Here is a 26,449-nt window from a genome sequence, read left to right on the forward strand (position 1 = left end):
ATTATATTATTATTATTATTATTATTATTATTATTATTATTATTATTATTATTATTATTATTATTATTATTATTATTATTTTGTTATTACATTCTTTTTATTAGGCTCCTTTTCTGTTTGTGTGTGTGTTCGATTGTTTGAGTCAAATTTGGAAACTTAAATCTCACACACTTTCATATTAAGGGTTTTCTCTACAGCGAAATTAATCTACCGCTAATTTTAGAGTTTTTCTGTAATATCTTCAAAACAAATAAAAAATATTCGAAAAGCAGAAACGTAGTGAACTAGACAATGCGATTTTGCATGTGATACCGTTATCACAACTCATCTATGTGCTTTCGATTTGCAACTATCGGTAGATTTAGAATTTTTAGCGAGTTCTGTAAATAGCGGCATACCAAAAGCAGATAGGTGAATTATGATAAAGATACCACATTCAAAATCTTATTGTCTAATTCACTATATTTTTACTTTTCGAAATTTTTTTACTTGTTTTGATGATATTACAGCAAAACTCTAAAATTAGCGGTAGTTTAATTTCGCTGTAGTGAAGACCCTTAACTGCAGCTCTGACTTTATGTTAAGCTCGATGACCATATAATATTTTCACATAATTTTCGCTCTAGCAAATCATATTTACTATAAACTCAATTACCTTATCAGAAATGTAGCTTTTAAAATTCCATAAACGAGTAGGCAAAATCAGTTAATTATTAATTCAGTAAATGTTAAAAGTGGTTAAGTGTTAGTTTCAGACGTTCATTTCGTGAATTTATCAGTAAAATTAATAAATAGCTGTATAACGTGTACACCTCGTGGAGAAGTTTGGTTTGTATTATGGCTTTTTTTTTCAATTAATATTGGAGTGAAAGTATTTCAATATTTTGGAGTTTATTGGAGCGAAATACAATTTCAATTGTATTTCAATATGCTGGTGTTGTTGCATTTGTGTTTTTCTGGTGTTTGAATATTCTCATAAGTTTCATATCGTATCTCCTTCATTTACATTGATTTTTAAACAACTCCGCCCCTGTTGAAAATGTTTAGTAGACCTATTTTTTTGTTGTTTTAACATTATGAATAAAAATAAAAATATGCCTATCAGAACAAAATTCAAAATAATATTTAAAATATTTTCCGGTACTAGATTCTAATTATACTTATTTCTTCCGCTTATCTTCGCGATCCAATGAAACCCTCTCGCAACTCCCAGATTCAGAAACCCTGCTCTATAGTGATCAATGTAAAACTGGAAATTCTTTATTTCCACCACTTCCGTTAAAATGCATCGCTTTCACCAAAAAACTATGTTCCTAAATTTTGACCCTCTTCGCCCGCGTTCTGGCGAATTAACACGTTAGTCTCCAAGCCATATTTCGGGGTATTTTGCACCCCACTATTTGTGCACCAGAATTATGCACATGGCGGCCAACTTAATGATCTGACCAATAGTTTCTGAGATTTTTTTTTTGTTTCCCGGACGGACACACGGACAAAGAGAATATATAAATGAGTTTTGTGGAATCGAAGTCCTTAAAAATCTTTACTTTCTACATGTGTTCTTTTACCCGTTCGAAGATAGAAGTAAAGAATTGGCTACCGGATATTGGATAAATCTAAATAAGCTCTCGTTCAAAAAAGTTGACAATGGGAAACTATATGGAATGGAAATCAACATCGAAAAATCGAAAAATCATGAGAATATTCCGTGCAAATGCGCCCTTACGGGTCAGAGTAGAACAAAATGAGCTTGAAGAAGTACCAAAAAGATCAGGTCAAGAATTTCCGTAGCCAAAAAAGCATTCAAGAAGAAAAGACCAGTCTTAACTAGAAGGCCAGTCAATATTGAACTAAGAAAGATGTTGGTCAAGTACTATATCTGGAGCAATGGACTCTACGGTTCAGAGACTTGGGAAGAAATGTTTAGAAAGCGTCGAAATGCGATGTTGGAGGAAGATAGAGAAGATAAAATGGGCACAAAGAGTAACAAACGAAGATGTTTTAGAAACGGATGGAAGAAAAGAGAACACTTCAAGCCACCATCCTTGGTAGGAAGGCCCATTGGATTGGAAACATCTTGCGAAGAAATTGTCTTCTTCATAACGCAACAGATAGAAAGATGGAAGAAAATCGAGGAGTAGAAAGAAGAACTTACCTGATTGATTATTTGAAAAAAAAACCAGCAAAATACTTGGTGTTAAAAGAGGAAGCTGAAGATCGAAAAACGTGGAAGAAACATTTCCAGGCCCAAATCTAATTTAAAAAAAAACTAATTAGTTCCAGGACCTACCAAAAGGCAGAATAATAATAATAATAATAATAATAATAATAATAATAATAATAATAATAATAATAATAATAATAATAATAATAAAGAAAATAGAGAGAACACACAATGAATAGGCACCGTTAAAGCCATGTTATTCGTTAAGATATTAACAATGACTCCATGACGTTCGTTGGGAATACATAACTGCAGTTAGAAAAGAAAAGAACCAAGAATCGCACTTTGATAAAATGTGTTTGTGTATACAAGAAATGTAATAAGATAACATACAAGAAAGAAATATAGGCCCGTAATGTTTTTGTATGTCAGATAGAAAGAAAAGATAGATTAGGTTCCTGCTTTAACAAGACAGAAAATACAGAAATAAAACTTAAATCAGTCAGATATTGATCGGTATTTCGATTATTTTGGTATGGTTTGGTATTTTCAATATTTCGATATTTCGGTACAGATCGGTATTTTCAAAATTTCGGTTTTCCAGTATTTCGGTGTGAGTAATATCGAAACTTCGGTATTCAAAAATAACGATACTGGTTTCGGTATTTCGGAATTTTTATAGTCCTTCTCTGATTGCCATTTGTGACTCTCATGTTATTTTGAAGCGGTGTACCTTCAGATTAATAGATAATACACTGGTTTACCAGAGCAGTATGGCAACCTACCTAATACCTGATATGTCACCTTTAACTCGCCGGACAGCAGCAATGAGTTTTGGCATGTAGGTGATCATGGAACCTTGATGGGAGCTAGAGGCATGGTGCACTCCACCTGCACACACAAGTAACTTAATTTCTGTAAATTTCTAACAGGCCGTCTATGAGCTCGAATCTGATGTTGAATGATGTCCCAACAGTGTTTAATTGGGTTAAGAGGTAAAATTGGGGGCTATTGTAATAGTTAAAATTAACCATTTCGGTCCTTGAACTACCGCACCGCAACGTTGTAGCAAGAAGCATTGTTTTGCTAAAAGTTGCCTTTGTCAGTTGGGAATATGACCAACACGTATGGTTGTACGTGGTCAACAATGTCTTGCCGATAACTAGAAGTTGTCATGGTGCCCTTCATACGTACTACTAAGACCATGGATGACAATGTGAAGGATCCCAAATCATAATGGAGCCACCACCGACGTGTCTACATCCTACTGTGCAGATGTCCAACAGTTGTTCCTCTGACACATGATGGATTCTGATCCAGTTACCGATGTGATGAAGGCAATATCGTGACTCGTTGGACCATAAAACGTCGTGCCATTCTTCTGCGGTCTTACGACGATGGAAATGTACGCATTCCAATCGTTATTGATGATGCTTTGCGGCTAACATTGGTACATGTGTAGAACGTCAGCTGCGGAATCCCATATTTAATAGTGTACGATGAACTGGGGTTCAGTCATACTTGTGCTTTGTCCACGGTTAAAGTCTGCTGTTAATTATACCACAGGTTGCACACTATTTTGTTGTACCAACCCTTACAGTCTACGAGTCTGAGGTCTCTAGTTGTAGCCGCCTCATATCTTGTGGTTTGGTACTAGTTCCACGGTTCCTTTTCCATCTTTGGAAGACATAAACCACGGCAGCTCTTGAATACGACAAAGCACTTTGTTTCCGAGATACTCGTCCCCAGCCATCTGGTCATCACGATCTGGCCCCTATCAATCTCTGATATATCGCTGACCTTCCTCATTCTACATACAAATCGTTCCTGTCACAGCCTGATAATTTCCTGTGTCACATGCCTCTTATATCAACACAATGACTTCGTTCAGAAACCGGTAACCAGTGTTCATAATGTTTTGGTTGATCAGTGTAGATCATATTCTAGTATTTTTTCAGAATGCAGGCTATGGCCCATTTACCTAGCGTAAATAAGCGGAACCAGACGTGTTGCTATTTTGCAATTGTGACTCCGACTCGCGTGAGGTTTGGCTCATTGCTTTCAAAGAAGTTTGGGGTCACTAATTTACGTACTTGCTTGAGATTAGCCTCGCTATCATCAATGAGAGTCGCGCTCGTTTACCTCGTTTGGCGGCTTGCGGTCACTAAGGGTTTGGATTCGCTATTCTCAATGGGGCACGCTTTCTCTCATGCTCGAGCACATGAACCACAACAAGGCTTGAGCTCGCTCGGACTCCGGCTCTGGTTCGCTATTGACTCACACGTGCTAGCGCTCAATTTTTGAGCTCGATTATGATTGAACCCGAGTTTACGATTTTGGACATCTGTAGGCGAGAGTACTAAATCAGCATAAGAAGTCTTAAGGTATCACCTCTTTTCCTCTGATTCCAAATCTGTTGAGGTAATCAGGTCTTTCAAGTATAGAAGGGAAAAAAAAGTATATAGTATAAAAGGGAAATATCTCAATCTATGAGCAAAGCTACTTTCTAATAGTTAACAGACTGCGCTCAGCTACGTACAGCTTGTCTGCCTGACGCCAATAGATGGTCCTAGCATGAAGGTAATTCGAAGATGCAAAACTATTGTGACGATTAAATTGCAACTTAAATGGTATTGTTTCAATTTATTCATTTGAAATTGAATACTGATGATGTTAAATATGCTTTGCTGTTTTTTATTAAGACAAGGACCGTATTAAATGTAAACAAGGTTGCAATTACATATATAAAATCCAGAGATATTTATTCCATGCCAAGCAGAATATAATTTAAAAACTACACAACATATACACAGTATACAAAATACGGACAGTTGTTAGTATTTACTTGAGGACAATTCAATATTTAATATGCTTTGCCGGTAATCCACAAGACACATAATGATTAACCATATTTAAATTTGACCATTTTTGTAACCATCGGTAGCGTCAATTGAGATTTTGCCAAAAGTGGGGGCAGGGAAAGATTGTCCACTGACGTTATTTGTTAGTTTATTAAAATACAATTTATTAAAAAATGTGTTTATATAGCTCAGAAGGAGGACAATTACTCCCTCCTCTCCTTAAATGACGCCCCTGGTAACTGCAAGTTAGTTGTTGTGCAAACTTACCAGAGCTGGATGAAAAGTAATGTCAATATTGTTATAATTCCTACCTGGCTTTATGCACAGAAAATATATATGTTACATTGCTTTAATATGATCACCTCCCACGTCTATCACCTTCTGCCACACGTGTAGAAGCGTCGTACACCGCCAGTACGTCAATCTTTGTTGATGTCAAGCAGGGACCACTCTATGGCAATGTATAATGGCATCTCTTGTGTCGTACTGCTTCCCACGAACATATTCCTTCATTTTGATGAAAAAGTTGTAATTGCGCAAGCTCATGTAAGGTGAACACGGTGAACGTTTCAGTATCCTCCTCCGCAACAAATGCAGGAGCTACGCCACACTGTTATCCGTATGATAGCGTGCATTGTCATGAAGGATGATGGTGGTCCGTGTCCGAACGTATCGTCGCTTTCTCCATAGTACATGATGAAGATTTGTCGCAAGACATTGCAGTCTTAGGCTTCATTGACCGTCTGTCCGTGAGGTACACCATTGTGCAAGATGATGCTAAGGATACCGTAAACTACAACGACGTTCATTCTCACATCATCACCCTGTACAGGGCGTACATTCTTTGAGTAGAAGATCCAGGATGACTTTATTCATTGGATTGCCAATTCAACCTTTGGAGGTCATTGTGAGGAAAGACGATCTTGAACGGCACCCATACGTAACTTAATGAAACACATTCACCCACTGCACTATCGTACAATACGGCAACGCTGCATCACCAAATTTCACGAAACCCAAGGAAATATTGTTGTGTATCACTCCCACTTCAATCTTGATCCACGTACATTGTTCGTCTTTGCGAAACATATTGTTCTGGTGGTTTCACTTTCCTCCTCTACTTGACGGCACTTCTCCTTTTGGAACTGAATAATACATAGCTGTTACCATTTGCCAAACATCCTCGTCTCACATTTCCTTATCAGCTACTGTTCTCGGACACCCTACTCTGACGTGAGAAGAGTGTTGCCACTACTTTTTATCATACCTATGTAAAAAAAGGAAAGAAAAAGATAAATCTAATCAATTAAAACTATTAGTTAAGCAAGATCTTAATCTACAGCATACAGCGGACGAGCAGAACCAGGGGCGGATCCAGGGGGGGCGGTCGGGGCGATCGCCCCCCCAGAAGAGGAAACTTTCTTATTTTATATATATATATATATATATATATATATATATATATATATATATATATATAATCCATCCCAGAGTTTGGGCCCTTTAAAAGTAGCATTTTGACAACCCACCGCCCCCCCCCCAAGAAGTCGGTCCTGGATCCGCCCCTGAGCAGAACATTTGGTGGAAAACAACAAATACTTATAAAAGGAAAAGAAAAAAATCCAGCATACGGTGTAAGTTTTGTTTGAAAATACACAACTTCACAACTAAACAACAAGCAGTCAAGCAGACTTAAAAAGTATATACTACATTGATAAAGCTTATCATGTTCTTGTACTGTGAAAGACCTAGACTGCATCACAGCGCATTCATTAGTGTCACAAATAATCAAAAAGTCTAGGCGTTTCGATAAGCAGATAGACTATACAAGACGTTCGTTAACGTATTTGGTATTCACGGAGTGTACAGCTACCACTTAGCTTAGTGGCTTTATCTATCCTTTGGCTTAATTGGTTCCGTAGAAGAGTTGACAAATCCTTTCCACTTGTGGCTCTCCTTCAACGGTTTCTTCTCCCCCTCTTTCTTTCTTTCTTTCTTACTTACTTACTTTGGATGGGGTCGTCGTCGAAAGAAACAAATCCCATTAGAACATCGTTGGACAACTCATTACCAAGTTATTAATTGAAGAGCTTCAAGATTCGGGTAATGCTTCCAAAGAATTTCCATCTAGGAATTCCCAATATACATACAGTTAGACCTATAAGGCAAAATAATGTATTTCTTCCGTGAATAATCTTTACTGTGGTGATTTGTCTCAAACTTTCATATTTTTAAATGCTCATGTATGGTTTGATTGGTACAGAATTTTAATCTTGGTGGTCGTTTGCGTACTCAGAGAGACAAGCCCAAATGGAAAAGTAATCACGCTAAAACACAGAAACAGAAAGCGAATGAATGGAGGAGTTTAATTGGAATGTAAACACCAAGGCTATTTGTCTCTGTCCAGACAAAGGACAATAGAATATAATTGTGCTTGTGGAAATATTGCCAGGTTAAAATTTAACAGCAAATATTTTAAAAGCGCAAATACCATATTCAAATGTGAAATAAAATCGTTAAAATGTAACAAACGTTGCAGTGTTTTTTTTTAAGTGCAATTTCATTCCCATCCGAAGATGGACGGGCCTTAGAAGGTAACATCTTCACTGAGGCCATGAGCATTCGTTTTTCGGTTGTTTCGCTGGGTGATGAGTATCATTATTTATTTATTTATTTATTTATTGATAAATTTATCTGATTATGCCAATAGAAGGTGATCTGAGCATTGTATGTATGAAATTAAGTGTAGGTAACAGAACACAAGGATATATGAAGTTAGTTGCGACGATAGTGTTCATCTTCTGCTCTGGAGCTATTCAGAGCGGATTTACACACTTGGAGCCTTGTTAGTTAGAAAACAACGGAGTGCATTCATGAAATTATGTGAAATGTATGAATGGATGGCGACAATATATATGACGACAGGAGTTATAGTGAGCGATGGCCTGATCATACTCATGGATAGCAAGAAGGTGATTTAACGGTGCGTGACGTGAGGCAGCTGGAGTCTGGTCTAAGAGTACATGGAGAATCGGATGAGCGTCTGCTATGCGGCTTGAATGTAGCGAACGTTGCACTAATAAAAATCAAATAAAAATAGTCATTAATGGTGTTAAGTACCTGCACACTATCTTAGTTTCCTTTACCCCGTGAATTTTTTCTCTTTTATTTGAAATGAACTCAAATTTTTAATGATTTGAATTTCCTGTATGTTTCCCAGAACGAAAAGGCTTCGAATATGTCACGATAATAAAATACATTCCTAGCTCAATAACCCCGTCGTGATTGGAGCACTAAATTAACACTGGCTATACTTAATTTAATAGCTCTGATCTGTTCATAACAGACATAAATAATAGTACACAGAACCAATCCCTCATTTTTTTCCTGAGGAGTTAATTTCAATGGACAAATATTGTCCTTAAACCCGTAAATTCTTTCATTTTCCAAAGTATAAATATTGGTGAAATATGTTCTAAAAGAATTTCTAGGAAATGAAAACGATCACGTATACAGTACACAGATCACATACACAGTTAAACATGTATCTAATGTTTCATCCTTTAAATTACCTTGGTAAGCAATTTACACACGGAATTCGGCTTCTTCCCACAACCTTTTATTACAAAATTCCTATTATATACAATATAACTCGAAGTCACTATAAGTGCGGTCCGAAGACCAATACAAAATTCACGAAATACTTAAGATAAATAAGAATCCGTAGGCCCAGGTAGCCAAGGGGGGGATTTAAAAAAAACTCCAGGCAACCTAAGAGAAGTTGGAATCCCATAAAGTTCCAAGCAAGCTAGGTGGATAGGAAAACCACAAAGTACTACGCAAGCTTGGTGCTTGCTGTTAGAATTCTATCAGACATCCACGCAAGCTAAGGAAGTGGTTTAGTTCCCACAAAGTCCTAGGCAAGTTGAGTAGGCAGGAAGCTTTAAAATTCAAGGCAAGCTTGTAGGCTTGGGTTAGGTTAGGATTCTCTCAGAGCTCGAGGCAAACTAAGAGAGGGAGATTGTCAAGGCGAAGCTGATGAAGATTGAGGCGTTTCATGGAGTTCTATACCAACTTCTGTGCAGCGTTGACGCTATTGTTCCTCATCTATTACATAACCAGACAGTGACGAAGAGTCCTGTCGTCGGCTTCATGTAGTAATTTGTAATAGAAGAGCACATAGTTTTGTTTATAATTAAAAAGCACGTCTTGATATTTACAAATATAAATCACGTGTAGAATATTACTATTTAACATTAAAAGTATGAGAATAACGTTTCTTTAGTGCGGCCAAGTTCCAAGTTATACAAGTAGCTGGTAGTGAGTTAATAGATTTTACTGTATAAGTTCTGTAAAATATCTTAAAATCAACTCTAGAAATTAATATATTTATTTTAAGTTCTGTGAAATATCTTGAAATCAACTCTTGAAATTAATACATTTCTTTGAAATTTTGTGAAATATCTTGAAATCAACTCTTGAAATTACTATATTTCTTTTAAGTCCTGTGAAATATCTTAAGTCAACTCTTGAAAAGAATATATTTCTTTTGAGTTCTGTCAAATATCTTGAAATCAACTCTTGAAATTAATATATTTCTTTTAGATATCTTGAAATATCTTGAAATTAATATATTTCTTTTAAGATTTGTGAAATATCTTTAAATCAACTCTTGAAATTAATATATTTCCTTTAAGTTCTGAGAATTATCTTGAAATCAACTCTTGAAATTAATACATTTCTTTCCTTTTTTATTTTACAGGAAGCACAACTTTTAATGTGAAGATGGTTGAAGAGGAAACGCCAGTATTGTTTTTCATTAACTCCAGTAAAAACAGAAAGAAGAAGAATTTTCATCTGGTAACGGTACTGAACGATTAGTGTTAGATATCGTGAAAGGATAGGTGAATAGAAGTAGTGGTGAATTTTCACCATGAAGAGAAAGCGGACATGGCCTCAGCTATACTTGTTGGGGCAGAAAGCACACCAATACGCAACAAGTGAAAAGCCACGTGACCCTCTGTGACACTGCACAAGTCACATTAGTCACGTGACTCTTAATTGCACCACTAAGAAAAGAAGAAAAAGAAGAAGAAAATACATATATTAAATTATTTTTTAAAAATTATAGTGAAGTGTTAAATTCTTTTCATTTCTTTAGTGAATGAGTGTTAGCTCGTGAAAGTAGTGTTAATTTCCCTGTTGTGATTCCTTGTGAAATAATAATAAAATAAAGGGAAACTAAAAGTAATTTTGACAACACTAAAAGTTCGTTACACGTAGAATTATACAAGAAAGAATTGTATTTAAACATCTCTGCAAGTCAATTACATACAACACCTTTACAAAGTTTATCGTTGTCTAGGAAGTGAACAATCGAAGTCAAGCTGGCGTTCAAAATGTTACCCACGAACGTGATGTCGTTTATGAAGAAGGTAAGTACAGAATCAGCTTATTTTATTTTATTTTATTTTATTACCACTTCTCTAATTTGTTAATTATTATTACAAATGTATACTTATTAATGTTATAATAATCTATCGAATAATCATACATGTTACCAGTGTTTCTTTCAGAAAAATATGTTCCGGGGGCACACTTAGTATTCGGAGGGGCATATATTATTTTCACACAGTACTAGTCTATTTATTATTATATTATATACGTATTGTTTTGATCTCCTCCGGGGACGCCCCTCAGAGCTCCGGGGGGAAATAGTGCCTCCCAAAAAACAGGTCTGTAAGAAACACTACACGTTACTATACATAGACCTCATTGAAACGCACAATACATGAGATCATAACAAATGTCGGAATGTGTCATAGCTGCAGCTTTTTATGCATGTCCACGTCTTTGCATCATGTCGCGAAATGTACCCTGAAAAAAGTCTTTGCTTAAAAAAAAAAATCCGAATATAATTTATTATAATTCTAATAATGTGTCAGAATGCGTCAACTAAGAAGTAAATTTGAGATCTGTTTTCATAGGTAAATGACAGGAAGAGAGAGTGGATGTGTATATATATCATGCACGAGAGAATTTCCAAAAGTTTTCGGTCTGACAATAAAACATCTGTAATAAGCCGTTCATAACATATAGTGCCATCTGTGGAAGACATAATGTATCAGATTCAACTGTTTAGCTCCCATCAATTCGTTGGAGTGAGTCATTTGAACCAGTCACTGCGAGTTGAATTTACATACTTCATTACAATGCTCCAGTTCACGCGGATGTTTGCTAATGCTGCAGCGAAGAATTGTGACTTCGAGGACCAACTCTACAACCCAGATTTTTGCAGCAGCCTGTGCGTGAACTGAAAACTATAAATTTGGAAACTGGTACCTTGTATCAAATGAAAGGAAGTTCTAGTAAAAATAGGTCGGAAAACTTCTCGTTTCAGAGTTATAAACCACCAGGAAAAATGGGAAACATGGTCTTTTGAAATGTTCTGGTTTTAAAATTATGGGCCCTCTCGGAAGCGGTTCAAGGAATTACATAGGAACTAACATGCGTTCTATCTAAATATCCATAGTTCACAATCCTCCGGTGCCGTCGTCACGAATTGCATAAAGTAAGTTGGGATACATTTTTAAGTACAACAGTACAATTGAGTAGTCGTTTGCGCGTGTATGAGGTGTGGATTTATGGACTTTTGTGTTGATTCAAATACTAAAAACGGAGGATGTATTTTGGTCAAAAAAGATCCGAAAGACATATTTGGTTCTTTAGATTCGTTTCTTCCGGTGCACTGTTCAAACTTCAAAAGATAGCTCGCAGACTTTGCAAAGCATCAAAATTTAAATCTAGCCTATATTGAACGGGCTTCCCACGAATGAACTGCGTGGTCATAATATGGGTTCATCGTTGAATCTAACGAAAAATGTCTATTTAAGAGTCACAGTTAAATCTTGAAAATTCTTATTGAGGTGCTCAATGAGTGGACGTACTTTGCAAATTCTATGAGAAATTATCAAGTTTAGCATTGTTCTTTTAGTGAAAAAATCTATGATGCAGTTCAAATTTATTGGCATGGCACCAAATAATAAGTATTATATGAACCCAGAGCTGTTTCCCGATACACCTGTATGTATTGAGACTAGCCAGCCAGAGAGTAATAATATAGCAAATTATTTTAAAATGTCAGCTGAAGAACAATGAATACTATGTATTTTGTGCATAGCATACTTACAAGTTTTCCTGCAAATTTTATCAATAATTTCATGACCAAAAAACAATCTGAAAATATCAACAGGAGCAAGCTTTCTCTCACGAATTTTAAGAATGCAGACTTGTTCGTTACAATTTCTTTGTGGTTACTTTAACTATTTTTCAAGATTCTTGTCTCTCCAATTTCTGGTTTGCTTTAAATATCTCCAATTTGCTGTTTTTCACCGGGTTTATCTCAAAATAACTAATCTTTCTTATATTTCGGTCTATTCGCTTAGAATATTCAGTGTACGATGTTCGTTTATATGCTTGTTAAATTTTCCTTGCTGTACACCCTTCCGCTGCCTGACGTAAAATACCATTTTCAATATCTCTGGTAGACACAAGTATCCTCTCACAATTACTCCTCGCGTTACCATGACCACTATCATAACTGGCTACAGCACCAGGAGGCAAAACTCATGAGCTTCGTCTATGAAAGGTACTAGTAAGTTATTATCATTCAGTTCTTCTAAAATATTTAAACTAACCTCTGCGTCATTTTCTTGTTCCAACCTGAAAAAGTATATGATAAGTTTCTTTTGGTAGTATTGGGTTTATGATATTTCATACTTCATGAAAGAAATATCTCCAGAAATCACACCTTCGTTAATAAATTATAAGAGCAAGAATATAAAACCTTCTGACCTTTCTTACAATACATACAGTGAACTGAAGTGCATACATTTAAAATAATTATTAGCATACAGACATCAAATCAACTTACTGGTGCTCCATTGTCGTCTCACAAAACTTGCAATAATTGCTTCGCTATTTCCACGAATAAGAACTACTTTGATAAAATGAGTGAACGCAGCGACGTAACTACGCTAGTTCTCGCCTGGGGCAAGAACTCGTCTTAGTGCCCATCCCACCCTGATCAACCATACCAAAACGCTCCCCGACTACACCTGATATTGGTATCACACAGTAATTCTCCTATTCCATTTTTTTTTCTTCAAGTGGTAAAGCTTGCTTTCAAAACTGCAATACGTAATTTATTTTTTACAAAGAAACAGAAAACTAATTGGTATTTGATTGTCAAATAATCTGAGAGTAGCATGCTTGACATATTTTCATAGTTTTATCACAATAACCGCAAATCACGTTTTTGCAATTATATCGGGATGTGCATATGTGAAGAACGAATCAACAGTCTGTTGCATTAGAATGGAGTATTTAAATTATGACAAACAGTCAAGATGTTGTCTTGAATGTTATACTCGAATAAAAACACAAAAAGCTGAAACTAATGGATATGATCCTAAAGTTGGTGAGTCGTTGATGTCCTGTTAAGTTTCTGAGGTATTTTTTTTATGATCTTTAGTTTGCTAAAACTCCTTTCCTTGCCTTATAGTAAAAATAAATATTTGCATAGTTTTTCGCCTCCTCAGTCCGGCGCCCGGGGCACAAGCCCCGTTCGCCCCCCCTCTTAGTTACGTCCCTGAGTGAACGCACAAAAGCTGGACACTATTTAGCTTAAACATAGTCTACCGTTACCTCGACTACAGTGCTATTCCAGTATTAATTATCTTTTTCTTATACTGTGCTTTACGTATGATAAATCATAATGTAGGAAGTGCTGGGTTAATGTCCCACCTCACACAATTATGCTCCGAGGCTTATGATTATAATATTAGTCAAGGCAGGAATATGAGCAGGAAAACATATCCTCGTAGATCCTGAAGAATTAATGAGAATCCTGCTTACTATTATAATTCATTCATGTCGAATTGATGTTACAAAATGAACATTTAGTTTAGAAGCAGAAATTGAATAATGGGAACAAACGTTATGTAATACAGTGGATCTCAATCAATTTCCTTGGTTTGACAGTTGTTTCCTAAGTTTATTGTTTGTTTTGGGTGCTGCATCGACTACCATTAATCACTTACAAGTGTCACAATGCACATTGTTTGGTCATATCCTGTGAAACCGTTTCATAATGGGCGAATTAGATTGCTAAACAACTGCTATATTTTAGGTGTGTATAATAGTGAGAGGGTATGCATGTTTTAGACTAGCACCCTTTAGTAATAAATTAAGCTTTACATTTACAGTGATTTTCGTCTAATTGACAGTACATTGTATCGTTTAGTTCAGTGGTGGCTCTTGGGGGAAGCCTATTTCAGTAAAATTTAAACAGTTATCGATTCAGAGTAAAAGAGAATTATTACCTAATGCAGAAATTTTTGTATACAAGAATTATACAATACATAAGATTTCTTTCCTTAGTTTCAAGCTGTAGAAGTTTAAGTTTTACCAATGTGACTTCCCTCAGGAGCCGCCGCTGCTTTTTTATTCTCTAGAGACCTCCTTCCAGTAGAGGATTCGGGGAAAGAAAGGAGAGGGCAACCGCCTCCGCAAAGCTAGGAGATATACCAGGCCTTTGGTGAGGGCCTATCTCACCCTACCCCCCTAAACTCAATCATACAGCTTTGCATTACAATTATGATAGCATATCATACACATCAAGATAATAAAGAAAGTGCTATTGCCTTTTCCACCCACCACCTTCGAACATCTATATGGCACCTAAGACGTACCTGGAAGATCAAAAATAGTCCGCATCAGCATCGACGACCTTCCGTCAACGTTCTGAAAGGCCATGGTTTGCATCGCGGTAGAACTTGGTGGGCTGTTAAGCGAAGAAGATATCAAGTGCATTTTGCACCTCTACTATGGATTTGAATTGGCGTCCTCTAAGATGATTGTCCAAGGAATGGAACAGATGATAATCGGACGGACAGTGCAATGTCCAGGGAATATGGCAGATGCGATAGTGTTTCCCATCCAACGCGTAGAATAGTTGTCCCGGGTCATCCTAGCCAGCGTTGTCCCGGTTGTGGCTTAGCGTTGTCCTGTAACAGGAGGATCCCTTTACAATTCAGAAGTGCTGGCTCCAGAGTTTTGAGTTTTTCTTAAACACGGCTCAACTGCTGACCAGCTGGAAGCAGTTCCGATGCACGATGCTGCGAGTAAGCCACCAAACACACAGGAGGACCTTCTTCTTCTTCTGCAGTGCTGGTTTCGGCTGTTTTGGAACCGATTCATGGGATGCTAACCAATAATGACGGCACCGTAAAGCTTCGTACAAAACCCACATCTCATCACATGTCAATACCCTGTCCAAAAATGGCTCCTTCCTCAGACGAGACAGCAAAGAAACACAGGTGTCTGCTCACATTGCCTTCTGGCCCGGAGTAAAATCATGTGGAACCCATAGACCCAACCCATAGACTCCAAGTTGATGGAGGTGTTGCCGAATAGTTTCTCCATTCACACTGAATTACACTCCCAGTTCCCTATATGTCTGGCCACTGTTCGCCTCAATTGCTGCCTAAATATCTTCATTTTGTACATGTGTTGGTCTTCTGGCATGTAGTGCGTCTTTGAGTGTTTCGTCATCGTCTTTAAACTTCTTAAACCACCGCTGCACTGTCCGCGTAATCACGATACCCTCACCAAAGGCCTGGCATATCTTCCTCCCCGCTGTAGCGGCGTTTGACTCCAGTTTGAACTCGTACAGCATACACTACCTTATGACGCTCTGTGGAGGTCCCATGTTCACTCTGTCCTTACGCAGGTTCACGGTATAACTGAACTGTACAACCAGGTAGCATCTTGCATATACTCACGCCAACAACTGATCTTCGCCTTATCTCCATTCAACTCACGATTTGAGGGTCAATTGAACACAAACCTCCACAGAAAACGTCAGAACTTTCTTGTTTACCTTTATAAAATCTACAGACAAAAATACAACAAATTATGTAAGTATACTAGTAAATTTATAGCTCGTATTATGTGTATGCGATCTCATCCATCCAAACGACCCTTTTCGGTAAGCTAGTGGCTGCCTCATGGTTATATCTTTATAGCTATCATACGCATCTTTGGCGCGAGAGGCCTAGATATTCAATTTCTGGTGGAAGGTTATATGTTTCGGATCCCACGTTATACTGTATGTCCACGTCTCATACAGCCTTGCTACTGAAAGAGACGCTAAACACTAATTCATCCAACGAACCGTCTTATTCTTTTAGGAATTAAGTTAATATTCTTTGACCTTCACATAAAGGTGTAATTTTATATATTGCTTGCCTGTGAATGTAGAGCCCTATTTCGTATGTAATTGAGTGGTTAATTGAACTTTCACATATCTTTTCCCTACCAAACCTGTACCAGACGACATACTGTATATTGTTTAAAATAAGGTAGGAACGACTACTACTCCAGTCTGCATCCAAGGACACTCCCACAGATGCCTGAATGCGGGACAAAGAACCGTCGCTAATCGTCTCCAAAATTGCACAATTTGCGGAAAACAACACAGGTTTCTGAATTAATGAGAGTATAACTTGATACTACCGCCCATAAAGGTCAGAGACGTTCAGCCAGTTTTAGCACTCGTGTCATGGGAGTAATGTGGTCAACACATCAATTCCAATATTAATTTTTATGACCCCAGTGAATCACTCCTGTTATTCAAACAACTTCCCCATTATCCGTTTCTGATCAGTATAGAGGCTGTGGTAAAGGGTACCTAATGTTTAAAATAAGACCCGAACCAGTTGGAATTTGTCTGGCCACGTCGCAAGAACCAGCACACAAATCAAATCCGGGACCAGCACGGATATTAGCTAGTCCGATATTAAGGGACATTCTTAGATCTATCCCAAATACAACAAAGACGTCCTTTAAGGTGGATCACTACCCGGAAGTCAGTATAAGCATTAGTTCATTGTCTTAACCAACTCGTAAAGAAATGGCACATATTATAAATATTGCACTATAAAATGGAGTTACGCGTCAGCTACAACATAAGATACTATTTCCTGTGATTATGTATTCTGTTATCTAAAAAAGTGACATATAAGAGGAAAACTTGATGAGTTTTAAGATGAGTACGCAAGATGGCGCTTGCTGCTAGATTTTGCTACTCCTGTGCTCAATTTTATGAAATTTTTACTTACAAGCATAAATTATTTTATAAGTAGTTGTCTCATTACGGAATATGGATATTATATGACCATTTTTCGTGTTATGTTTTACATTCTATCCAAATATAATTCTATGTTTACGGAAATAGTTTTAGCGGCTGAATCTCATGCTTGCGCAGGACGCCATAATGCTTCGTTGCCAAACTTGCATGTCTACTGTTGCAGTCACAGTAGTAGGGTAATTCCTTGTTAGCTATTCAAGTCCAGAGGCGGAACCTGTGAATTGTGACAAAACTATTATATATAATAAAAATGGAAAATGAGAAAACAGAAGGAATCATATACAAAAAAGAAGAATCCAACTCAAAGTAAAAGATCGAAGAGCCAAGGGAAGCGAAGAGAAAGGGAGAATAATTTGAAGAAACAGCTAAGCGCTTTTCGATTTTTAACCACGTAAATATTATGCACACGTGTAATACAAAGGTAGTTTATTTTGACGATCATTTTGAACGTTAAGTATGTAATGTGTGTTCTTTCTGTTTTCTTTTTTCCTTTTCTTTCTTTATTTATTTTTGCTGAAACTCATTTTGCTTAGGTAAAATATTATATATTCTTGAAAATAATTTATAAATGTTTTTGAGCTTTCATATATACACGAATAGTTGCGTGAACTCGTTAGTGGAAAATACTAATTAATTTCACACTAGGAAAGACCGTGGGGTGTTACTTTGGCTTCATACTGACACTATGCTCAGTCGACTCCTTTTTACATATGAAACAATTAGGCAACCGGAGAAATCCTCGAGCGCAAGCTTGTTCGAATTATGAGCATTGAAAGTTCAAAATTGAACAGATTTTGAAAAAGGTTTGAAGTAACCACGCTTTTTGATATACACGCTTCAGTTTTGGTACTGGGGTGTTTTCTTGGGTGCTGGACAAAATTGTGAGGTCAAAACGTACGTATTTTGCAAGATAAGGGAAGTTATTGAGGAAAAATTGAAGTTTAATGACGTCTTACAACTTGCAAATTGCATCCTGTTTGGCATCCTGTCCAACAGTATTGTCATTGAAATGTCACTTTTCTGTGTGGCCAGCTAAACATTAATGACATTTGTCTCCGATACGCTTTGTCGCGGGATTAACTTGAACGGGACTCCCAACCCAGCCGGCCTCTGTGCATTGTGGAGAAAATGAAATATTTCAGTTTAACATCCGATGATTATACCCTTTAGGCTAAACAGGGCCGGATTTCCCAATAGGCCCGGTAGGCCCGGGCCTATCGGCGTAAGCTCCCAGGGGGCGCACGGCCGAGAGAAAATTTTTTAAAAATATCTAGAAATAAAAATAAATAGCCATAAGTTAACATATTTTTTGAATTGATTAAAAAAATCACGCTAATAAAGCATTCTGATTTTGAAGTTCATTGGAACAAATAATTGTTGGTAAAGTTAAACTATTTTTCAACATTATGCATCAACTTTATGTTGATCTCAAAAATGTCATTTTTTATACTAGTACAATTTACTATTTGTACATACAAAATATCTAGTTTTACTTTAAAACACAGTTTTTGTGTCACGTTATCAAAATACTTCATGTAAGCTTTGTTTCTGAGATTAAAACTATTTTATAATGTATTACAGAGTTGTTTTTTTATTTATTTACCCAAATGGCTAAATTGAACAAAACCAAAGCTATTCACCAATCTTTTGTTAATACATTAACGGTATTTTGTTAAGCCCAGAACCAAGTAAATTCCTTAAAAAAACTTGCAATGATAAAATTGCATCGTGGAGTGGTGTTTAGGCAATTAACATATAGGCCTGATATAATTTTTTAATAAAGGTTTTTAGGAAAGTAACTTTAACCAGACTAGGGGGCGGAAAAAATTATTGGGCCTAGGGGCGCCAAAATGCTAAATCCGGCCCTGCTAAGGAAGACGATGATTAAGGCAAGTGAATGGTGATGGAAGAATTGATGGAATGAGAAGAAGGGGAAAAAAACAGGAGTACCCCGAGAAAACCCATGGACATGATGGTATTCATTATGGAAGACGGTGTTTCAATATCTCATCCATACCCTTTTTTATAATTTTCAACGGATTTTAATGGCGATTATTTGAAAATAGTGGCCAAACTTCAGGCAATATTTTACGGCATTCCGCGAGAAATGTGACCAAAAAAACAAAAAATCGGCTAGCGATGATGTATGCAAACAGCGGTTTTCTCGAGAATAAAAGTCACCTGGTTAACAACTTTGAGCGCACATTCCCGCTAACCATTTTTTTCTTTCTTTAAATTTTTCGGTCAATTGAATATCTTAGAATATTTCCTGGAGTTTGACCAATATTTCCTCACAATCGACATTCCAATTCGCTGAAAACTAAGTACATGGCTGGCGATGATGTATTAGAACACTGTATTCTGCCATGAATAAGCATAGGCCGACAGAGTTCGAAGTACCGCTCAGGAGTTCCACGGCAGGCCTGTCTGGCGCTGCGCGAGCTGTTTGGATTGCATTTTCACACGATTAGGGTCTAACTAAAAAATAAAATACCGGTGGTATAAACTAATATTCGTATTCACCCTCAATGCCAGCCTTAGTAGATAATTTATTTGATTTAACTTCATTTTAACAATAACATGATTTTCGTTTTCCACATATGATACTATATTTTAATGTGGCCTAGTGTAAAATTTTTGCTAAACAACTGACCCGGAGAAAACAACACTTTGGTGACAGAGCTTTTTGAGAAGATATTGGTCTCACTCCTAGCTACAGAAGGGAAAGAATCAGGCTTGTAGCCAGCCCAAAAATGTTGGAGAGGAGGGCGATCCAACCATATTATAGTTCATCACCATATTATTGTTCATTTGCAAGCCTACCGTGAAAATTTAAGGGCGGCAGTAAAAGTTTAAGGGGAGTCCGGCCCCCTAGTCCTCCCATGAATACGGGTCTGGGAAGAACACTACAATATAGATCAACACAAGTTTAATTGTGAATACCACGACGTTCTTCATTGAATTTTGCACGCCTTGCAAAGCGTTTTCAAGACAAATGCTTTGGTTCAATTTGAAGGAGGCTACACAGAAAGTGATATTTAAATAACAATACAGTCGAATAGCGGTATCAAATACATTTTATTAGCTTACTAACCCAGTGTGTGGAGGTTTTCTTGAGGTTTCCCGTGTGTTCCTACTTTTCTCATTCTACCATTTCATTCATTCTTATCATCACGGTCTTGTTTAGCCTACATGGCATAACCAAAAGACATGAATGTTTTTTTTTTTTTTGTAACGTCCTATCATTGTGTTCCGATGGAAAGGTGATGATGATGATAATGAATGAAATAGTTGAATGAAAGAAAGGGAGGGACCCGGAAGAAACCCACACATATGGTTTGTCTGTTGTCCACCACAAAGTAAACTTGGTACGAGCTGGGATCCAGCCAAAAATCTCACCCACCAGAAGTGAGTGCTCTATGTCTACCTCTTATTGATCCAATATTCTGGCCTTAAGTGATACGTGTACCACTTGTGGTTTCAACATAAGAATAAGGAGCGGAGATGGAACCCATGCTTGGGACGCTGATTCTATACCAACAAATAATTGCTTGTTATCACTTACCGTCTTTGCTCTATGTAAATTGAAATTGTGATCAGGGGCAATGCAGAGCGACTGGATTAAGCAGCTACAATCACTGGCATAAGTCACGGTTCAATCTATAACATTTTCCACGCTGTGGTCAGATTTCGGAATGTGTGCGCCAGGATGGTATCATGCCAGCTGATAGACGAACTGAAGCAGGATGTGTTGATGTGTGACGAGATTTTGCCACTCCGTAAACTTTCAGAAGAGATTCGTTATTTGGAATGAAATATGGGTGTGCTATTACATTCCGGAAGTAAAATATGAAATTTTTAAGTTTTACGTCCCACGATTATGCCGCTTAGGCTAAAGAAACGGTGATTATGAGAAATAAATGAAATGGTGGAATGAAGAAAGTGGGAGGAAATGAGAGAACCCACGCAAACTATGTTTGTCCACCACAAAGTTCACTTGTCGCGAGCTGGGATCGAACTAGGGGCCTCAAGCACCAGAGGTGAACGCTCTACCACTGAGCCACCACGCCCCCATTCCGAAAGTAAGAAAGCGAGCATGCAATAGAGGCAGTATCCATTATCGGACAGAATCATCTACAGGGAAGTTAGTACTTTCTTCTGGGACCAAAAGGGTGTCATTTTGGAGCATTAGAGCCTACGGAACTCATAGTCAATAATAGCTTGTATTCCGATCTCCAAAAAATCGTAAACCTACTAAAACGATATCACTTCGTTTTAGCCCTGATTCGCTTTACGTATCTTTTAAGTTATTACGTTATTATAGTAAACATATCAACTACTAATTTACTGACCATAAACACACTGTAAAAACTGTATAGTTGGAATAACCCAGAATTCTGGGTTAAAAAAGTGACAACCACGCCGTATTGTCTTAGAAATCAGAAAATATGGTTATAATAACAATACGAGAAGTCAAAACTAGTAAAAAATAAAAACCTCTGGCATGACCTGGATTCGAACTCACACCGCGCGGCTGTTAAGCGCGTGCGTTATCCACCAGACCAACCGGAATCTTAGTTTAGGCTGTGTGATAACAAGAATTACAGCATACTTTGGAAGCAATTGTTTAGTCACTGAATTTAAAACAAGTCAATTAAAAAAACTAAACCAAACCAAACATCACCCGGAATATTGAATCAATGCCATTAAATGCTAGTTTAGTACAGCAGCTATTTATCAATGTTAACGTATGTTTTGAGAGAAATTGTCTTCACTCTTGGCGAAGTGTACTGAGTGAACTGCAGTGCACTTCGCCAAGAGTGAAGAAAATTTCCCTCAAAACATACGTTAACATTGATAAATAGCTGCTGTAATAAACTCGCTTTTAATGGCATTGATTCAATATTCCGGGTGATGTTTGGTTTGGTTTAGTTTTTTTAATTGACTTGTTTTAAATTCAAAGTGACTAAAAATTGCTTCCAAAGTCTGCTGTAATTCTTGTTATCACACAGCCTAAGCTAAGATTCCGGTTGGTCTGGTGGATAACGCACGCGCTTAGCAGCCGCGCGGTGTGAGTTCGAATCCAGGTCATGCCAGAGGTTTTTATTTTTTACTAGTTTTGACTTTTCGTATTGTTATTATAACCATATTTTCTGATTTCTAAGACAATACGGCGTGGTTGTCACTTTTTCAACCCAGAATTCTGGGTTATTCCAACTATACAGTTTTTACAGTGCATGAATTGCATCCAAAAATCTTCGATTTATTCCTCTGTAGTATACGTACATAAAATGTCAGCAGCAATCATAGCAAATAATGATCTTGATAATACCAACATGTCCTATCCATCATAAAACAATAATCTTACTCATGACAACGAATCAATAACAACGTTCTTTCTTTTAATTATATCTAAGTTATCTGTTTAATTATTGCGCCTCTGATCAATGTTGATAAAATGGGTACAGATTAATTATAGTATCGCTGTAAATGTCGCCCAGAACGGGAATTCCGTAACAGTATTCACGGAGAAGGAAAGAACCCTGGATATTTTCAGAACACTTACTTTTTGAATAGCCCTCGTACTAATCATTATTATATCAATATAAATATTTTTCTTTTCTCTTCTTTCTCCATATATATATATCAATTCATTTATAACAATATTTTTCTTTTATTACTAATTACATATCATAAAACGTCGATTCACTACAAATATCATTTATGGGTCTATTCAAAATTATAACTAATTGATGACTTACGCAGAGTTACTAGTTAATTGTTCCTCTTTTACATTGAGCAATAACATCCATTTACAAACAATATTATTTATAATTAAGATTGTCATCTTATCAAAACAACAACAAGATCAGAAGGCAATAATTACGTTTAAAAGCTTCAATTTAAATTCACTGTCATGGATTTCAAGTTAATACAATCGAATCTCTTTTGAACATGCAAAATAAAATAAAGAAACATAACATTCAGAATTAACACAAAGATAAGATAAGTTAATCACATGATAACATGTCGCACAAACATAAAGTTTAAATGAAGTATTCACAACACAACTCGTAATATCTGAGATAATAAAATTAAGAATTGTTATCTAAGTTTAATTTAGTTAACATATCAGGTTTAACTAAAGCTTCAACTAGTTTCAACCATTTGTTTTTCGTGATTTTCGAAGGTTGCCATACCTTTAGTTCGTCAATATTGCGCAATGGGTAAATATTGATATACACAACGTCTATTTACTACATCAAATTTATATTTATCATCATAGTTATCCTTAAATAAATTACCGTCGTTCGCAAGTAAACTATTAGATGAACATTGAGATGAATAATCGTGAGAACCTTCAGCTGATATGGGATTAACCCCAACCATATCAGCGGGTTTTAGTTTAAATTATGATTAACAAATGAGTCAATTAAAGTACATTGAACACCACAATCTTGGTTATTCTCTCTTGATCCATTTCCCGCTTCATTTATTACTTCGGTCCTATTCCGACAGTTCCTGCCATCTCGAGATCTCCAATTGAATCTGTTTTGAGTCACACTGGTATGCATGACATTGTTACTGTAATTACGTCTTCCACGAAAGTTTCTTCCGTTCGTCCAACTGTTCCTCGGATTACCATAATTCGTTCCATTTCTGCCGCTAGAATTGAATCTTCCATTAGCTCCAGTTCCAGTACGTATAATAGATCTTTCACTAATTCCAATGCCAGTATTGTCACGTGACTTCTCATCGCTGCGAAGGTTTTCGATATTTTCACTAGTTATATTCAGGTTTCTGACAGGAATTGGATTGGGTGGATTACGATTACTTCCGCTAGGGTTCGGGAATTGATTCTCGAAGTTCTGAACTAAAATTATCAGATGATTGAAGTTTACGCATTGAGCAGACAACAGTATCTGTTGTAATTTATATGGCAATAAAATGCGTACGGAAGCGATTATTCTGGATTCGGGCTGAAACGGATTGACAAGTTTAAGTTCATTATAGGCATTAATCGTAAAATCTGTAAGAGATTTATCGACCCGAGGTGAATAGTGTCGGGTTCGCACCATCGCATCACGGTTAGCTAACAAGAAATCATTTTCGTAATTAGCCAACAGGGCCCGTTTAAATTCTTCGTAGGATTTGACATGATCGCGAATAGCTTTAAACCACAAGGAGCAAGGGGGAAGTAACAGATGTGGTAACAACTTCATAAATTTAGATTGATCCACACCCATAATTTCACACTCTGCTTCAAACTTCTCTAAGAACGAGCTTGCGGTTTCGTCACACTTACCGCTGAATTTAGTCATGGCCTTAATTTCACTGACCTTAACGTTTATTTTACTATGATTATGATTTTGTTGGCGTTGATAATGGTCTGGAACCCTTTCGCTCTCATGTATCTGCCTTCTTCTTTTGCGATCTGGACTTTGGAATCGCCTACTGTGATCTTCCACAACTAAACCATCATCAACAGAACTCTTAGAAGAAAATATCCCGTCAGTTTCTATTAATGGAGTTCTCGGGCGGTGATGCAATGCTTCCTGTTGATGATGCAATATTTCCTGTTGATTGGGAGTACCCAAAGCCTCCTTATACATAAGATCATTGTAGCCACATTCCCTCTCTTGTAACGATCTGATTCCCTCTTGTAAGTTGGATATCAGTATGCTATGTGAGTTAACCTGGGCAGTAATATTCACTATCTGATTTTTTTGTTGGGCTGTCGTCGATTCCACCGCTTCAACGGCTTTCTTTATCGACTCTGTTTCTAGAGCTAGTTGATCCTGTCTATCTTGCCATTTGTTACTAAATTGTTGAAACCTAGTATCAAGTTCTCGCGTCATATCATTTGTAATTTTGACGGTAACTTCATTAGCTAATACTTGCAAATTTTCTTTCAAACTGTATTGCAAGCGATCAAAATTTTCTTGCACACCTTGTACTTTATCTGCAAGAGATTTATGCTGCACTAGTATCTGTTCTAACTTATCATCGTACAATTTTTGTTGTTGATCAAATTTCTGTTCTAGCTTTTCATCTTGTTGATCAAATTTCTGTTCTAGCTTTTCTAGCTTTTCATCTTGTTGATCAAATTTCTGTTCTAGCTTTTTATCTTGTTGATCAAATTTCTGTTCTAGTTTTTCATCAAGTAGTCGACTAAACATATCAATAAGGTTAGAATAGGAATGTTCAGACACAGCTGTTGCATTTCCAGATATGGTTTCGTTTGAAACACTGGGTACTTCTTCAATCTCAGAATCCTGCATATTAACAATTCTTTGTATTCTCTTCCCGCTTCTTAAAATAGTGAAACTCATAAAAAGGTATATGTACTTATGCACATAAACTCAGTTCTTACTATTCTTCGGAACTAAATAGTATGGTCCCGTGTCTTCGGCACCAGATAAAACGATATCACTTCGTTTTAGCCCTGATTCGCTTTACGTATCTTTTAAGTTATTACGTTATTATAGTAAACATATCAACTACTAATTTACTGACCATAAACATGAATTGCATCCAAAAATCTTCGATTTATTCCTCTGTAGTATACGTACATAAAATGTCAGCAGCAATCATAGCAAATAATGATCTTGATAATACCAACATGTCCTATCCATCATAAAACAATAATCTTACTCATGACAACGAATCAATAACAACGTTCTTTCTTTTAATTATATCTAAGTTATCTGTTTAATTATTGCGCCTCTGATCAATGTTGATAAAATGGGTACAGATTAATTATAGTATCGCTGTACTACTATACGAAGTAACACGGACTTCTGAAAACAAATTTTATCTACAACATAACAATACTTGGACTCATACTACTGCCTGTGCAATGGCTGCGATCATTGAAAATCTTTGTTTCATCCTCCTTGCGTACCGAATCTCGCCTCAGTGGTTATTACATATTTGTATCTCTTAAAAGCACTAAAAAGAAATAAATTGCAATCTGATGAAGAGGTACAACAAATGGTATATGACTAGTTGCGTAGCCAATAAAAAAAAATCTTCAAAGGCATTGGGGTACTTTGTAAATAATGGGAAACTTATATTGAGCGTAGAGTGGATTGTGTAGAAAAATTAAATTCATGTGCTTCATACTCGCTCAATGTTAAAAGAAAAAGTTTTAAAGGTTTTTGACACAGCATAAAACTAGAAAATTGTTGTTTTCGTAAGTATTGGATATGA

At 36.7% G+C, this 26,449-nt stretch overlaps 1 protein-coding gene across 3 annotated transcripts in view; it reads left to right on the forward strand.

Annotated features, from left to right (window-relative positions):
• The window catches only part of LOC145676131 (uncharacterized), a 997,262-nt gene that overhangs the window by 255,366 nt on the left and 715,447 nt on the right, over positions 1-26,449 (forward strand). For all 3 annotated transcript variants that reach the window (XR_014129303.1, XM_081747034.1, XM_081747035.1), the window contains exon 2: positions 9,788-10,460. Coding sequence is in view for 2 of the 3 variants with exons in the window: in XM_081747034.1 (XP_081603160.1) it covers positions 10,425-10,460 (36 nt within the window). In the remaining variant the exon portion in view is untranslated. The remainder of the gene's footprint in view (positions 1-9,787; positions 10,461-26,449) is intronic.

The sequence above is a fragment of the Thermobia domestica genome, chromosome 18 (genome assembly GCF_964235325.1).
Source record: "Thermobia domestica chromosome 18, izTheDome1.hap1.1, whole genome shotgun sequence".
Taxonomy (NCBI): Eukaryota; Metazoa; Arthropoda; class Insecta; order Zygentoma; family Lepismatidae; genus Thermobia; species Thermobia domestica.